The sequence below is a fragment of the Stigmatopora nigra genome, chromosome 5 (genome assembly GCF_051989575.1).
Source record: "Stigmatopora nigra isolate UIUO_SnigA chromosome 5, RoL_Snig_1.1, whole genome shotgun sequence".
NCBI lineage: Eukaryota > Metazoa > Chordata > Actinopteri > Syngnathiformes > Syngnathidae > Stigmatopora > Stigmatopora nigra.
Window position 1 is genome coordinate 7,996,688 of NC_135512.1, and position 18,234 is coordinate 8,014,921.

The window sequence follows — 18,234 nt, forward strand, 5'->3', positions numbered from 1 at the left end:
GTAGCAACGAAGCAAAGGAAAATGAGGAATGGAGGCAAAAAGGAAGTAATTCGAGCAATGCAGAGAAAAGCTGGAGCCAACTGCAGTGAAACATTTCCTGTTTCCTAGGATCCAGGTTCACCCGGCCTCATCACTTGTATTCTTTAAGCTTGCTCGGATCATAGCTTCCGCTACCAAAAGACTACCAGCCAATCTGTACGTTTGCCACAAACTGTACGTTACGTGTCAACAATCTGTGCAAGGAAGTAGGATTAACTGCGATGAAAGCCCAATTCATTTGAACTGGGAGGGGGGGAGGAGCGGTTACTCCCTGCCAGAAACCCCGTTTCCAATGGTTTGAACATCTATCGCTGTGAGTGGCAGCAAATGCATTAATGTCAAATGTTTCAAGGCTAGGACGAAGTGACAAAGCCAGTGAACCTGAATCCCAATAAACAAAAGAAATAAATAACAACAACACCTAGAAATCAAGAAGTCGAGAGCAAATCCATTCTGTACACAGAAAAAACCCAAAAAAAACAATCCATACAACACCAGCACTTGTCATAATAAAAAAATAAAAATAAAAAAACAAAGACGAGTTGTTTTCTGCCTATTAAGTGCTTGTTTAGGCTTTAGAAAAACACTCAAGCTCACAAGTAAAAACAATCAAACCAAAAACAACAAAAATGCAATCCACCTTAAAAATTGATTTAACGTAAATGACAACAAAAACTGCACCAAAAATAAACATGAAAATACTGGAAAATAATTGAGTCAACATGGACATCCGGCATTGGGTGAAGTTTTAATTACCTCTTTACGCCATAGGCCATATTAAGCAAATTGTCCAGCCTGTAAAGAGAAGGAGGGTTCTGGGGTTAATGGTGGGCAGATGGTTGACTTACTCGATGGAACTAATGTTGAGTCCCTGTCAGAACTTCATGATCCTCACTCTTCAATACCCAAACCCATCTCGAGTTACAGACCCAATTATACTGAGGAATCTGACCAGTCAAAGCAAGGGTTAATGGCACTGGATTCCTACGGCTGTAGCGCTCCGGTAAGTAACATTAGCGACTGCCACGGTCACCAACACATAACCAAAATTGAAACTGCTTTTGTATCAACCTAAACCAAGGGTGGCGAACAAGTTAGACACAAAGAGCCAAAATTTGAAACTCTTAGAGTCAAAGAGCCACATCTTACATCAGATAAAATATAATTGGATCTGGCAAATTATTTTTTAAATAAAAGTGTCAATTTTTTAATGAACTTGACTGTGTTTTAGGAGAGAATAAAAATAAGAAAAACACGAAACAAGGTAAAGAGCCAAAGTATATACAAAATATGAGCCGTATTCGTTCTGGCCGGGAGCCACATGTGGCTCGAGAGCCACGTGTTCGCCACCCCTGACCTACACCAGCAAATCAGCTTTGAAGGAACAAAGACTAATGCTAGGCAGAGGCCGAGCAAACCACTGGGATAGCGGAAGTGGCTAGGCCACCCGCTTTTAGTCTTCACACAGGAAGAGTTTGAGCCTATTGATTTTGCGCCACCACATTAATTGTGTTCCATGGAGTAATCATTAAATTGGGATAGCAGTGAAAAATATGCAGCAGAATTTGCAGACTGTAAACTGTGACTTCACCAGCCCATGTTTTTAATTCTGCTGTTTATAGTTCTGTGTGGCTAATTGGTTTATTTTTATAGACTAATAAATTGCATGTGCTTTGGTGAAAATATGGATTATAGTTTACACATAGGGAAATACAGTTTTTGTTTCAAATTTATGACTGTCTGATACAGAGTTCTGTCAGTGTTATGGAGTTTGAAGGATGGTTCGTGAGAGATGATAATAATCCAACATAAACACAAGTGAGTGTCAAATTGGCCATGAACAAACACATAGTGTCCTTGACATATTTGGTGATACAGTTTTAGCAACTACAGGTTCCCACAAAACTGAAACTAAACAAGAAACCCATCCGAAAATGTAAGCAGTGTATATTTGTATATTGTATAACTTTGGTCTGCACACATAAATTGCAGAGAATACCAGCAAAAATCTCCATATAGGCAAATTCCAAATTGCAAGTATACAGAAAGGTTCATTGTACTTTTAAAGTGGTGTGGTTATAACTTTGCTCTGAGGCATCATCTATTTATGCATCCCTTTAGAGCCCATCATTTGTAAATGAGGGGATTGGGAAACCTGTGGGCTATGTAAAATGGTGGCCCTTTTGGATGGGGACAGTCTGCTAGGTGATACAATGACCTTCATTCCTCACTTGCTCCTTGCCTGTCTCATGTCTTATTAGCTCTTAGATCCTAATGGACAAAGGGAATGGTTTATCGAGCAACAGCTGGGTAGAGACAACTTGGTCCTATAAAACCTAACCTGGTGACAAGGGGTCTGTCTACTTCACGTCTGTTTTGGCATTTTAATTACCGTTTTCAAGGACGTCATGTTATCATTGCTATTCAGATGTAAAGGATGTAAATGCAACTATGAAACAGGCACATGACATTTCACACAAGAAAACATTGATAAACTGATATTCCAGTCGCTTTACTATCATGATAGTTTAAACCAATTCAGTATTTTCTTTTCAAAACTAGTGTTAAAAACTATTCTGGTATTAATTTTGTTTATTGTATTGATAACAGAACAGGTTAAAAGGTGTTTATCTATTTCAGTGTGCCTATTTCCCTTAGGCTTTTATTTGAGAGCTTTGCAGTTTTTCCTGACACTTATGGTGAAGTAAAAATTAAAAAAAATCAAGTCAAATTGTTTTTGACTTGACTTTTAACATATTAACATTGTTGTTAATATTTCTGATGAAACATTTTGACAATCTTCCCTTCATCAAAACACTCTTTATAAATGAAATTTAAAAACACATGAATGCACTCTAGTGGGCAAAAGCACATTATAAAATGGCATATGACAAGAATGACGTGGGTTAAGTTGGCGTAAAATAGAGTGTGAGAAAATTGTCAACAACGCTCAGAAAGAGCAATTGAGCCAAGAGCAGGAAGACATCTGTGGCCGCTGGGCCACAACAGAATAGCCTGCCACTAACGTCCTCTTACAGAAGCAAAGAAGCACGCTACCCCATCATACCGACTATGCACATGCTCAGCTTTTTGTGCACAGCTTCTCAAAACTAGACTAACAATAGGGGTCTTTGTTACTCCTTTTAATGCGTGTTAAAGAAAGAATAGGGGCGTTTTTGGTTTTTGTCTTTTCATTTTTTGAATCAAAAATCTGGTCAGCTATAATTGCTTCCTGCTCTGGATATAATAAGGATAATTTGCTAATCAGCACCATTAGTTAAGGGCCAAAAAAAAAAAAAAAGCTGAGCTGTAAGGCTTGCTTTATTATGACACGTAGGACTGCATATTGACTAGTTTGTAGTAGATCCAGCGTTATGTAACCAGCAATAAACAAATACGTGATACAGTGGAACCTCTAAAGTGGACATGCCCGTGAAGGTCTCCAACTAAAGAAATGTCAATTAAAAGTTATAGTGATCACGAGCACTAGAGTTAGAAAAAATGGGGGCAAAAGAAAAACCCCAACCCTGAAACAAATGCACATTTTGAAGGCCGTTTGCAACTTTCCGAGTGTTGCGTGGTGAGGTTTGGAGCACAAGGACACAGCAAGGAAGTGTCCTGTGGTTGTGATTTGTGATGGGAAGCGACAGATCTCCTGCCGTGCCTGTAAATTGGCTTGGCGTATCACAGACACACAGCCACGCTACATCGCTCAGGTGTCACACCAGGAAAGCGCTACTGCAAGAAAAATAGCTTCCCACTGCTGACTTTGACGGAGAATAAACAGCATTACTACTGGCTTAGTCTTATTGAAAGAGAGCAATTTTTCGGGCTCTGTATTTTATGACAATCCCAAAAGATTCCAAGTTGTATTGGATGATAGACTAGAGTATCATCTTTTGTATTGTATGCCTGTGGTGAGATAAAATGAAACCTCTAGGAATGAGCTTATTAATATTTGCTAGTGTTTACGAAACCACATTTAAAAGAACCACACCTAAAACTGTGAGCCACCGGAATATAACCTCATAGGTTACATAATTATAATGTAGAAAATACTGTCCTGGGTGACAAGGCACAGTCAGCAGAGGACATTCTACAACAAATATTTAAATATACATTTCTCCTACATTTTTTTCACCTTGCCAAGGAGATTATGCTTTTGTTGCCGTTTGTTTGGTTGTTAGCAGGATTATGCAAAACTATTAAACCGATTTCGAAAACTTTAAGGGAGAGAAGCATTGCACTTTGCTGTGTACCTGGAATTAAGAGCTTTAAGCACCCCCCCCCCCCCCCCCCACACACACACCCATAAAGATATATGACAACTGAATATGCAGGTGATTTTGTATGATGTTGTTAATCTAAATACTATATATGAATGGTTTGACCTTGGAATTTCATTTTTTTTTTAATGGAATCCTGAATCTACTGTGTATTAAGGATAATGTTTTAATAGTATTACATAAGAATGAAGTGTTTTAGGTATATTTACTGCGTAAACTATTATGAGAGGGATTTCATAGAAGGTGTCAAATACTATTTATTTTTGCTATTAATGGAAGGGCTTTTTTCCCCTGATAATGACAGTTTATTGTACTTCTGCCTTAAATACAGTTCTTCAATTTATAACTGAGAGAAGCTACAGTAGTGCACTGAAAATGAAAGTGACATTATATTGATTTAAACCTTGAATTATGAGGTTAATGGCTGACAATGAATGTCAATGTTCGTACAATCAAGCCAATTCCATGTTGGGTTTGTTCATGAAAAATGTCACTGTAAAAACATTTGTTTTTTTTTTTGCATGAAAACGTTTTGGAGTTTAATTGCACAACAACAATCTGGGCGCAGAAAGTGTTTTTTATGGCCATGGAGAGAAAATTTGATTATTTTCTAACTGCATTTATAAACAAATGCATTTTTTGCCCAGGGATGCAGAAAAGTGCTGGCATAATGACAGCGTGATGAAATCGAGGGAAACACAAATGTGAATGACAGAACCCCACAGTCTCACAGAATAAGTTCCTCTCTTTGATGCATATAGTTTCAATGTTAAAGTAATGTGACGTTTTCAATCTTATATGTTTATTCCTTTTACTCCCCGTGTTACTAAAATTTTTCTAATATTACGTCAAAAGCAATATTGTGGTCACAAAGACTTTACATTGACAAGAGTTGAATCCCTTGAAGCCAAAAACGTGACCAAAAATAAGCAACTAAATTACTTTTGTATCATCGAATTACGATTTGGATCTTGTAGTATTCCAACATGGACGTATTGTTTGTCATATTTACAATTTGATCTCATAATTAGCAAGTTTTATTCTTGCATTATTAAAATGTCTCTCTCGGGACATAACAATGTATAAGTTCTTGTAATTTCCCGTGGCACACCTGACCATCTCTCACAGCACAGTGGTTGGGAAACACTGCACTAAAAGAGACATTTCAGGTAAAAAACAAGCCATTCAAAGGCTGAAATGGTACCGAATACACACAAGTGCTCTTCAGTTTGAGGCTGTGAACTGATGGCAAAATATTTTTCATGATTTTCTGGTAACGAGCAGAACTCACGGCACTATCCATTACAGAAAGACATTCAGGTCCTATAAAAGGAAAGCAGCGGCAGACCGTCAGTGTAGCATGTCTTGCTATAATGTTCTTCTACTGATTTACTGTGTTATGTGGGTAATTTTTGACAGTTGGTCAGTCCTAATAAGGTACATCACTGTCCTTTGTTTTGGCTATTTGTGGATGATAGTTCTCACAATTGTTTGCAAGAGCTCTCAACCCTTTATTTGGCACTCATTTATCTCGTTGGCTGACATTGATATCAATAGAGCCACTGAAACATTCACAGCTAGTCATCCCAATTTAAAAGGATTGGATGACTGTCTTTGTCAATGCTAGCAAATGAATGGTAAAAATACAATAACAACCCAAAGAAAAACTTTAAAGTGTAAATGAGCATTATGATTAATGTCATGAATAAGGAATCCAATTAGAAATGTGATGTCCATGTATGTGGATGTCAGGTCATTGCGGTTATACAAATGCTATAGAAATGCCTTTGTCAAGAACCCAAATGTCAATTACGTTACTTCTCATCTTTTTCCTGAATGTATTTGACTAATGGCATTTAATCGCATTTCATTTTGTCAGAGAGGTTCCATTCGAGCGATTTCTTGATTGAACAGGTTTTGCAAGTAATTATGCCTTGTTATAACTGGTGAAGATAAAGTCACCTTTTCAAAAAATGCAATTAACAACAAAGTTTTTTTTTCAGTGTCAGGAAAAATAAGAATTTGAGTGTTAGGGAAACAGTTTTTCCAGTATTTTAAGTAAACCATCAAGGTTGAGGATTAAAACTGCTACATTGCCAATCATCATTGAGTATGTCCACCATTTAAAACCATTTAAAAACAGAATAGAATCATCCTTTGTTGAAATTTTTAGTTACTCAAGAACCCAAATGTCAATTACGTTACTTCTCATCTTTTTCCTGAATGTATTTGACTAATGGCATTTAATCGCATTTCATTTTGTCAGAGAGGTTCCATTCGAGCGATTTCTTGATTGAACAGGTTTTGCAAGTAATTATGCCTTGTTATAACTGGTGAAGATAAAGTCACCTTTTCAAAAAATGCAATTAACCACAAAGTTTTTTTTTCAGTGTCAGGAAAAATAAGAATTTGAGTGTTAGGGAAACAGTTTTTCCAGTATTTTAAGTAAACCATCAAGGTTGAGGATTAAAACTGCTACATTGCCAATCATCATTGAGTATGTCCACCATTTAAAACCATTTAAAAACAGAATAGAATCATCCTTTGTTGAAATTTTTAGTTACTGCGACAAAACAAAAATATCTAAAATATGTGATGACACAAGAGACTGATCTTTGCCGCTATAACTCCTCCCTCCTCAAGGGTTTCTTTCCTGCCCAAGCCCCATTACTACTCACCTGAACCTCTGAGCCTGGTGGTGAAGGGGCCCGGGGTATCGGCGGTTAGGGGACTGATAGAGTTGCGACAGGAGAGCCTGGCTGGTCTTCTGACTTGGGTTGTTGGCGAATTTCACAGTAATGGGCTCAGCTGCACCCGATGGCTTCTGTCCGTTGAGGCCTTTGATGGCCTCTTCAGCCTCTATCCTCTTATCAAAGCGGATGAAGCCTACACCTCGGGAGCCGCCTGTGGGGCCAGCACATCACAAACAAACAAGGGCCCTTTTTACTTCACAAAGTGTGTGGACAGCCAATAGATCACCAGAAGATGAACATATCACAACATAATGGTCAGATAAAGCATGTTGCTTGTCTTGTATACTTTACTTAGAGTGGGCATGAAGCTTTGATCATTTCTACTAGGTATAATAATAATAATAATAGGTAGAGACATTCAATTTAACTTCTTCTTGTGTCAAAATAAAATCAGGTCCTCTTGAGGTTAGGTGTATATTTTAACAATACTTTCAACATTATTTTTACATTTTTAAAGGATTAATAGCTATCACCTCACTTGCAAATTTGTTTCTTTAAGTTGATATCCCTCTCAGAACTTTTGCCTATTTTGTAATTCTTGAAAATTGGTGGAACAAAATGAGCTTGTCTAATGCTATTGTAAATATCATAAATAAAAATCACAAATGACATTTTAATTTCTCATCACAGTGTTTTTTTTCTCCAAATACAGTACATTTAGAAATGTATGCTATTAAAAGTGTGTACTGTCCGTATATGTTTTAGGGTCTAGTTGGACATTATGTTAATTTGACACATAGACATAGATGCAAACAGGTCTTCAATTATTCTTATCTCGTGACATTTGACTTGTTTACTTGGTAATTTGTTCAAGCGTATAAAATATTTAGAGCCACTGTTAGGGGTGATCTTTTGTTTCTGACAGTGTAACTGCACAGAAAAATGATTAATTCATTAGGTTCTAACAAGATATAACACCCGATTGTAGCAACAAATCAGACTTGACTTAAATATTAATGTCCAGGTTTGATTGACACTGACAGACCTTCATTTACCTAAATGGAGTGGTTTAGAAATCCCACATAGAGTTCTCATTTCAGTCGAAAAGTAAAAAAAAGCCTATCTGGTACAACTCAGCCTTACTAACTTTGTAAACATTGTGTACCTAATGAGTTGTCTAATGAGCGCATACAGTATATTACTGTACGTTTGTTTGAATGTGTGCGTTTGTACAGGACATGCATTTCTAGCTATTAATGGATGCTGTGCCTTGTTTTAATGAGGCTGTCTGGATGGCCCAGAGGGTACTGGCTCAGTGACAGCAACATGGTGCCAAGGAGACTATTTACATAATAGTGTGTGGTGTGTGTGTGTGTGTGAGTGTGTTTGTGTGTGTGTGTGTTTGTGTGTGTGTGTACAGGCGTGTCTGTGGGATGGAAAGCGAATAAAGGCAAGGTTGAGAGGTAGAGGGGGGGAATTTTTGCCTTTGAGCATTATTGTGTGCAGTCTCTCTTTCTCACACACAAAAGGCCCACCTTATTGTTATTCCACATTTTTGTACATGTCATTCCTCTCCATTCCTCTTTTTTTCCCCTCCACACTTTATTTTGTCTCGGCTTCCTCACATGCTGCTCTGCTCGCTCTCCGGAATTCTCAACTACGGAAGAACCCCCGAAGACCTCACTTGGCCTTTTTTATTCTCTGCTTCTTTACAGTATGCTGACACCACAAGGTTATTTATTTTCTAGGCAAGCGTCCCCAAAAGAAAGTAATATTTTGAAAAGCAACACAAAGCTTGATGTTCAAGTGCTGAATGGTAAACTTTAGAAGAAGTTCAGTTGGACTCAAATACTGTTTTTTTTAATATAAAAGTGTACCAAAAGAGTTAAAAGTCATTTTCTACATTAAGGAATAGTATTTAACAGGTTGTGATTTTTTTTGGCTACTTCAAAAACTCTTAAAATATAGTCAAAACAAGTCAAATAATGTGCTATCATGAAATGGAATGAAAACACATTTGCATGCTGTCAAAAAACGCATCTTCACAACAGGTAGAAAAATACTACCCTAACCATTAAACCTTTTTTTTTTTACCCCACTGGCGGATTAAATAAAAGTGCAACCGTGCATTTGGGCTGATAATGAAATGGAGTGATTCCTCACTATCATATAAATTCATACATGCATGCACCCGCAAGCTCACAAATAACTTGTTTTTCATAAGTACATAATAACGCACTATTTGTACGCTAGCCCTGCATTTTCCTCTACACTTGGGGGTGAAAAAATAATGACAACCTGGACTGGTCACCATTTTATAAAAGGACAAAGGAGACGGAGAAATATTGTGTATTTTGTTTTATTGTCGTTGCCTCACTATTTGTTAAATTATTTATTTCCACAGTCTATTGAGACAATAATCATTACTTAGGATTAAGTAGGACCCACTTTAGGGTAGACATTGCCTTTTAGAGACTAAATTCCGCCCTGGAGACACATTCTAGTTTTAATACCTCATGTATTGGATGAAAAAGTGATTAAGTTAACTCTATAGGGCGAGTGATTATTTTTTATAATTAAAAAAACAACAACAAAAACAGTCTGAGTTATGTGGGCCACATTATTAGCATCTGATGAACAAGTATGACCAACCTGACCCAAAATGGGAGTTCCACATACAATAATTCATCTGCAATGCCAAATATGCTCATAAGAGTCATTATACATAACATATGTTGTTGTATTTATAATTTTTATTCGTGCATGTAACCTAAAGCTAATTATATTTGTTTTAAACTACACTGTATTTAAAGGAGAGCCCTGTAAATGGTCAAAACCATCAATTAATTCAATAATTAATATGTATAGACCAGGGGTATAGACCAAATATGCTCCTAGAACTGCATATATTAACTGACAGGGTTGCTGGGAGCCATTTACACCCACCAAAAGAGCCACATAAGGCTCCTGAGCCATAGGTTCCCTATCCCTGTTATAGACAATCTCCTTCCTGGCCCAAAAGTTACTAGGTGTGCGTGGTTTTATGATTACAGGTTGCTTACTGCTGTCAACTTGAACCTTTGCTTTGGTCTTCATCCACCACAACTAATAAACATGTTATCACAAGCTGTTGCATCTGTGTGTATGCTCTGGGATGCCCCCTGCTTTATGAACCCTAATACTCTCATCTGTTTGGAAAAAGAATGAAGTATTTACCTTTTTTGGTATTGATGTCTTTTCACTGTCATTGTCCTAAGCCCCCCTACTCGCTCTTCTCCATGTCCCCTGACGATTTCTCACAATTTCCTCCTCTTAACTTGCTCCAGCGCACAAGCCGTGAATTTTAATTAGCTTGTCGGAAGCACAAAAATGAAAATTCAATATGAATCCACCCAGCGCAAACAAATATTGTCATTTATTTGCTTCTCCCTGTGAGAGGACGTTCACAAGACTGTTTTTATTTGAAGGCTAGAGAAGTATGGGCTAACCTAGGTCAATGGCACAATAAAATGTTGGATCCCCCACATCCATTGCCTTGTGGTGGGTGGGATGTGTCACATTATTGAACGACTGGACAAAACCAATTTTTATTCTTTATTACATTCAGCGGCCCAGCGGTCGAGTGGTTAGCGCGTTGGCCTCACTATTCTCCACTGCCTGGTGCCTGAAGTTAGCTGCGATAGGCTCCAGCACCCCCTATAAGACTGGATGGTAAATAATATACTCTATCTGTCTTGGGCTCAGGTGCCACTGGTCTGTGCTGGGAGTTCACCTCCAGGGTGTAGTGAAATTGTCATTCTGTACTACATTAAATGTCAGGTCAAAGTGACTTTGCAGGAGAACCATGTACTCTAAAGGCGCAACAAGATACTAGAGTTGTTTTCAACAATTATCCCATTTTACCCCACAAAACCTGTGTCTCAAATCATTTTTTTCTGGAAGAAATGCATCTGTTAAAAGATCCCTCACAAAAAAAGAAAAAAAAACATAATTGGCCATAATGAGATAGAGTAATAACTAGTTTTAGTGTTTTGTGTACGGTTCTGTGAGGCTGCCAAAGGTTAACTTGAACACTAGATTTAAGCTTTACCTTATAACCTTAACAACAAAAGGTTAAATTTAAACTTTTAAACCTTGGCAACTGGTAATTATATAATTCAAAACTATTTAAAATATCAGATTCTGCCTCAGGATAATGTTATGGGATTTTGGCCACCTGGTGGCTGTATAATACAAATAGACTTACATAAAACATAGCAAGTGGTAATACTAATCTTATTGAGTGTGCATAACATTTTTTTTGCAGTTTGGTTGTGTGTTTACGGACGGGTTTGCGTTGGAAAAATGTCTTTGCGTTTCTTACTTATTTTGATGACTTAATAAATAATTGTCTTATTGTTATTTCATAATTTTAGAGATGAATACATACATTTGCACACAGTTACATATAAAATTGTTAGACTTTTATCATTTTTGAAGAGACTAGGGGGAGTATTAAAGAATGTGCAACCAATTATGTTAATTCATTGTAAAATATGTCTCTACTTGGGAAAAACCCAAGGTACAAAACGTCTTCTGGAATGAATTAATTTCTTAACTCGAGGTACATTGTTTTTTTTTTTTTTTTTTTGGATAAGTAAAGTTTGCAATGATAAAATATTCAATTATGACCCCAGATTCACTGTATAGCACATGAATAAAATGAGCAGCTCGTCTCGGGTGTCCACCCTAATGGCCGTCCTTTCAACTAGCCCCAGAAGTCTTGGCTACTTATCACCCACCTGACAGCCATAGAGCCAACATTAGAGCACAATGTACTTACTTTAGCCACTGCAATCTGTCTCTTTCTCACTGCGCTCTCACTTCTTCTAGACTTTCTTTTTTTTTTTTTTTTAACTCTCCCTCTCCTACACGGTAATCAACAGAGGCTTATGTAACTCCTTCTACCTGTGCTTATCTCTCTCTAACACACACTGACAGGCGCATTGCCTGCCTTACTAATACCACGCTACCTCAATCCGGGGAGGGGGGAACAGAAAGAGGAAGGTTGGAGGACAGAAGCCAGCGTTCGAGGTGGAGATGGGCGGGTTGGGGAGGAGCAGGAGGCAACCGATGCGGATGGAGGGAAATGGCAAAAGGAGAGAAGGTGATGGAGAATGTTAGAAGGTGACATTAAAAAGATGATAAAAGGACACTGTGCTCTTTCTGTTCACTCCAACACAAACATAGGTAGTCTCCCTTAGAAAAAAAAGGCTATATAAATTACAGAATAGTGATCGACTCTAATGAATGTTAGTGGGTTGCTTAATGCAATATTCCAGAGTGGCGGAGGTCCTTCATGAATGATTAAAATGAGGTTTAGAAGTCAGTTTATTTGACTGAAGGATGATTGTTAAGGACTTCTGAATAGCAAGTATGCCTCATGGGTTCTGTAGCCATTTTCATCTTGCAAATTTGAAGGAGAGAATATGTGATGACTAACAGGTATAAAAAGAGTTTTCAAATCTATGCAGTTTTGGTAAGCTCTTCAAAATTATAACAGGGCCGATTTAAATCACATTTGCCTATTTTTGACCCAAGTCTGTGTTTCAGTGTAATGGCTTACATATTAATCTCAATATTATTTCATGTTATTAGGGCCAGTGAACATTTCTATGCACAATAAAAAAGAAGTACAGTGGTTCCCTACTTAAGAATGCCTCTACTTATGAATGCCTCTACTTATGAATGCCTCTACTTATGAATGCCTCTACTTATGAATGCCTCTACGTATGAATGCCTCTACTTATGAATGCCTCTACTTATGAATGCCTCTACTTATAAATGCCTCTATTCATGAATGCCTCTACATACGAAATATTCTGCAATTCTTTCCTTTATAAAAAAAACCAAATTACATTACAAATACAAACTGTTATCTATAAAAACTCGTCGGCTGCAATTGATGGAAAGAAGTTCAATCCCTTTTAACTGGGAGAGCTGGCAGGGATCTAGTCAATGGCATTGAATGAGTTTAACCTATTTCAAGACACCACTGCCAAAATGTTCAAGAATAATTTATGCTAGAGCATTTTCTCCATCCCTATCCCTTTTACAGAGAACACTCCTAGCAAAGCTATTAAAATAGCAGCACAATGTGCCAACTAAATCAAATGATTGGACTCTCTTTTCTAAAGGAGTTATGGTATGGCAGCTGCAAAAAAGAAATGCTTCTGATGCAGTTCTTTAATTAAAGTGAAACGGGAAGGGGGGTTATTGTCCTTGTTTTAAGTAACATTAGAGTGCCGAGCTACAGATGGCATTTGAAAAAGTAGCCAGTGAAGAGAAGCATAGACTTTGAAGAGTGGAGGTGCCCTGTGCTTTAGCCTCTGTCAGAGGGAAGCTTCAACCATCTGTCTGCTCGCACGTGTGTAACTGTGTGAGTTGATATCTGCATGTGGGTGTGAATGTGCGCTAAGCCTTGGCCACCACAGGATTTGTGTGTTCTCTTGAGATAATAGAAAAGCAACCAAAGGAAAACAAAGCGAATCAAGGCTGCAGCCATTGCACCAGGAGGCTTTTCAACTTCTCCTGTAATTACTTGAATGAATATTTACCCATTAACATTTGTCTCAATAAGAGGTTATTTCAACGCGTGGCAGCAAAATACTTCAATAAATGCTCAGTTCCGGGGGAAACTAGGAGCAACTGCCGTTTGTAGTCCGGGCACGTTATGCTGCAGTTGCTTTGTTTAATTTCGGAAGGGTAAAAACGCTTCACCAGCAGCGGCGGCATCATCTAAATCATAATTTATTGCTATTTTGATCAGGAACAATGCTCCCATCCATCCAAGTTAAAGTGAATACCAGCTAATTATTCATTCAGTGTGCAAAATGCACTCGTTGGTGGGAACAGAGGCAATCACCATCATCTCGAGTTGTGTTTGCAAGTTGTTACCATGGAGATGTGAAGCAGCACAACCAAGCAACCTACAGTTATCAGCACTTTAGTTTCACATCGACGGTCACAAAGGCGCAGATGCTTCTAATGTATTAGCAATCATTGATTATTTGCCGTTGACCTCTGTTCAAATCCAGGCAAGTATCGATCCAAAGCTGTCACTAGGCCCCCATCTTGGACTCTTTTCCCTTGGGTCTCAAATCAAAGACAAGAAGGGGGGAAATCCGACTTGTATTACTACTACATGGATTAAGACAGAGAACGAGAAATCCGAGGAAGAAAAAGTGATGATCCTTGTGAGTCTCTGTGGGGAATCTAGGGGGATTTACTTTCAGATACCTCAGATTATGTATTATGGGAAGTCACGGTCCAGTGAATGGAAAACAGTCCAATCTTCCCACTTTTGCTCATTCTGCAATCCCTGTGTTGACAGGGGTCCCTTTGACATATGACTTCCTGAACTCAAGACTTTTATGGCAAACATAATGTCACTCAGCCTTGCTTGTTTTGATTTATGCACTGCTCACTTCTTAAATGTCTCACCAGCCCATACACAACACAAATAAAGAGTATACATGTTTCTTAACTGACTAATTTAGGCACCTGAGCCATTTCGGAGAAGTAAAACAACAGTTGTGAAAACAGATGTTGACTGTAAATATTGATCTGAAATTGGTAGAAATTTTGCTTTACTTTTAGCCTATAACGAGATGGAAACTTTGATTTTTCACTGACTTTTGGGAACATTTGGAAATATGACTATGACAAATAAGGATTTTTGGCTTAAGAATTAAGACTAAACCCGAAAGATCTCTGAAAAATAACACCAATAGTTCATCTCATTTTCCATGGCTATGCCAAAAGGCTCCGTTCAGAAGCCACCAGTTTCAATAATACCAAAATTGTTCAACATTCTCCAGAAGGTCACTAGTTTTCCGCCTTTCATTCCTCTATGAATATTTATATATCAAATATTATCTCTTACTGAAGTGACAAGACAAAAGTTACTGCTCCCTGAACTGAAACATTTGGAAAAAAAAATCAATATCTCATCCTATATATATATCAACAACCTTTTCCAATTTGCACATTTCCAACTGTGATCAACTTTTATTTTATTTACCAATTTATAAATTACTCCGGCAAAACTGTGTAAAACAGCCGTTCTCTTTGTCTGTCCTATTTCTTGCACCATACTTAAATTTCTGGCAGTTAAAAGAGAATTTTAATTAGTATGAAATATCTCTCTTGATGACAACGTGTGTCTGCTTGTGTGTGCGTCTTTGCCTGTGTGTGCCAATAAGGAAATAGTACTGAAGCATTACTCCTGGGGACCCTCCTAAATCCTCTATGTTTTTAATCACCACCAACTCCTACCGCCTAATTAATCATTAACATTTCTCCGGCTGATCCTTAACCTTCTGGGGACACCTTCAGGTACATCCCTGGCGTGTACGTGTGTCTCGGTGGTATAGTCGCAAGAGCAATAATGGCAAATGGGCACATTGGATCTCTTCGTCATACACTGAACAACCCCAACCTAGAATTTACTTGACTGACGACATTGACCCACTTTTAGACTTGGGACATTTCAAACAAATCCTTTTCCCAGCCCTACACAGAAGGAGCATTGTTAGGTGTACTTTTTTTTTACCCAACCAGGTCATGAAAATGTACAATTTATGACCCACAGAAGCTGTACTGTTCTTGTTTATATGATATGTTTCATCTTTAATCCAAAGGGTTCATTTGCTAATCAATTTGTTATCATTTAAATGGTGTCAGACCTTTTGGCAGTTAAAAGAGAATTTTAATTAGTATGAAATATCTCTTTTTGGAAACATTTGGAAATATGACTATGATAAATAAGTATTTTTGGCTCAAGAATTAAGACTAAATCTGAAAGACCTCCGAAAAATAACACCACCATTTCATCTAATTTTACATCGGTATGCCATAAGGCTCTCTTAAAAAGTCACTAGTCTCAATAATATTAAAATTATTCAACATTTCACTGCCACTGATGACCCTTTACACCTAATTGATTTTGTATTGGACATCTACTTTAGTCACTTTGAGCCAAAAAGTCAAATTTCTTGTCAAATGGCCCTCTGAAAAAAACAATACTACAATGGAGGCCATGACAAAATTGAGTTCCAAACCCCTTTTCATTTTAATTTGGATGTATGATTAATTACCCCCATCCTAACTGATGCAAACTTCCTTAAAAAATAACAAAAACAATTGTGCAAGGGTACTCTATAGTTTTTTCTCTTTTATTCATGATGCCTCAAGTTTAATTTGGAGGTATTTGTCACTGTACACAAATCAAAAACAACAATATTAAGACCCCATAATATTAATAATGCAGAAGCATTTTGGAGTAAACTTATTTTATATTGATTGCTTTTATTTCACTGCGAATGAAAAATGGTTTTAATCGAGATGATAAACTAGTTGATTACTCCATTCGAAAGAGAAAACCAGCCAATATTATGCAGTATACTTTGACATGTTGAAAAAATGAAGCACTATTGGGAATATTAAAAGGATATTACAACGCTAGGAAGGTTGTTGATGTGTTTACTTAAGTCGTAATATAAGAAAGTTACTATTTGCTCAGCATAAAAACTGTAGCCTAAGAGTTACCTAATCGTATTTCAATCTATCATTTCACTCCAATCGTAAAAACTAAATTCAAAATAAAGTGTTCCGGTTATAAACAGTCGAGAAACAGCACTGTATCTTAACTCTTGGAAAACACAAAGCAGGTGTTTGGGTTACTGACACATTACAAGTTGCTCGATTAAGATTTTTTTTTCCCCCACTGCTATTGTACATTATTCGGGAGCCAATGTGGGAAAAAAAGCTTCTCTTTCTCTGCAAAAGTGACCTCTTGTAAGTCAAGAATGGCAACACGATGAATTATTGAGTCAGAAGTGAACCAGAGCTGCGGTGAATGCATAAAGAACGTTGCCTTGGCGTGACCAGCCTCAGGTTTGTTTTATTCATAGTATGTGGCCTGAGCTGAGCTGCTAAAAATGGTTGATGAACATGCGTGTGGGTGTGAACAGATGTGTTTTCTATGGTCTTGCCGTGTGTTTTATTTGGCTTGCGTTGCTTTGTTGGAAATCCCTGTGGTCTATCACGGTTGTGCGGTTATACGACATGACCGTTTCTTTAAGTAGGAAATGTACTCGCCTTCACATGTGAACTAATGGGTAAGGAAAGGCTCTGTATACAATATGATATCTAGCCTACCCAGTGTGCCTTTTATTTTTGCCTCATTGGTTTCCCCTATGCATCGCCTTTGTTTTCCTTTCCCCACTCCGACAAGCCCTTATCCTCCTCGCTCCGCCATCTACAGGCGGTCCAACACTTCACTACCACTACGGATTTATTCTGCTTCATTAGTACACATTGCACATAACACTGAGGCAGGTTTCAGCCTGTAGGCACATGCGCAATGGAAACCTACTATCTTCCTTGCAAAAGAATGTGTACGCACCACCTGAAATGAATCTAAGAGATGCTGGAGGGATCCATCTTAAACACAATGGGTTGAGATGGTTCAATTTTTAGTGTGGAGTATCATGTGAGCATGTAATGCATGTTCAAAATCTTGTGATTCTTAAGTGATCACTGCGTCGTCGAGATCCTCTCGGGGAAGACGATATTAGGGTTTGTTTTGAATTAATTACATTTTTTAAATGGATTTTTTAGTGATAAGATTTAAGATTCAACTCTACATAGAAATACCCAGCTGCAATCATGTTGTAGGAAGCCTGACATTTGTTGATATATTTTTTCTATCGCATTCATGAACAGATCAAAGACGTTAGACAGGCCTTCAGCTTGTAAAAACAAATGAAAAATATGAATTATTTGTATAGTTACTAAACAGCTCCCATTGCCTACAGGCTCCTACAAGGCTACTATTTACATGGCAGGAGATAAAAATGCACTCATTGACTGACATTTACGCATTTGCACTAACATATGCAGACTTCAGATCTGTTGTCGGATTTCCATCTCTTACTTTTAAAGCAACACAATCAACAATTTGGGTACAGCACCCCTGAATCCATGAGCAAACACAGAGTAGCATTATTAAAAAAAAAGCTCAATTCTTTGCCCTAAACCCTGACTTGGCTGTGAGCATTATGGGCTCAATTCCTACTCAGATGCTGAGAATAGGAGAGTAAATAATTGGAAGCCACACCGGCATCTTGGTAGTGGAGTCTGCTGACTAGCAAGCTTGCTAAATACTGTTTGGA

General features: G+C 37.7%; 1 protein-coding gene across 9 annotated transcripts in view; it reads right to left on the reverse strand.

Annotated features, from left to right (window-relative positions):
• The window catches only part of elavl4 (ELAV like neuron-specific RNA binding protein 4), a 78,338-nt gene that overhangs the window by 6,283 nt on the left and 53,821 nt on the right, over positions 1–18,234 (reverse strand). For 6 of the 9 annotated variants that reach the window (XM_077716541.1, XM_077716539.1, XM_077716537.1 and 3 more), the window contains 2 exons: positions 7,004–7,237; positions 796–834 (listed from right to left, as the gene is read on the reverse strand). In XM_077716541.1, coding sequence (XP_077572667.1) covers positions 796–834; positions 7,004–7,237 — 273 coding nt within the window. The remainder of the gene's footprint in view (positions 1–795; positions 835–7,003; positions 7,238–18,234) is intronic. The other 3 variants (XM_077716533.1, XM_077716536.1, XM_077716535.1) reach the window with 3 other exon arrangements.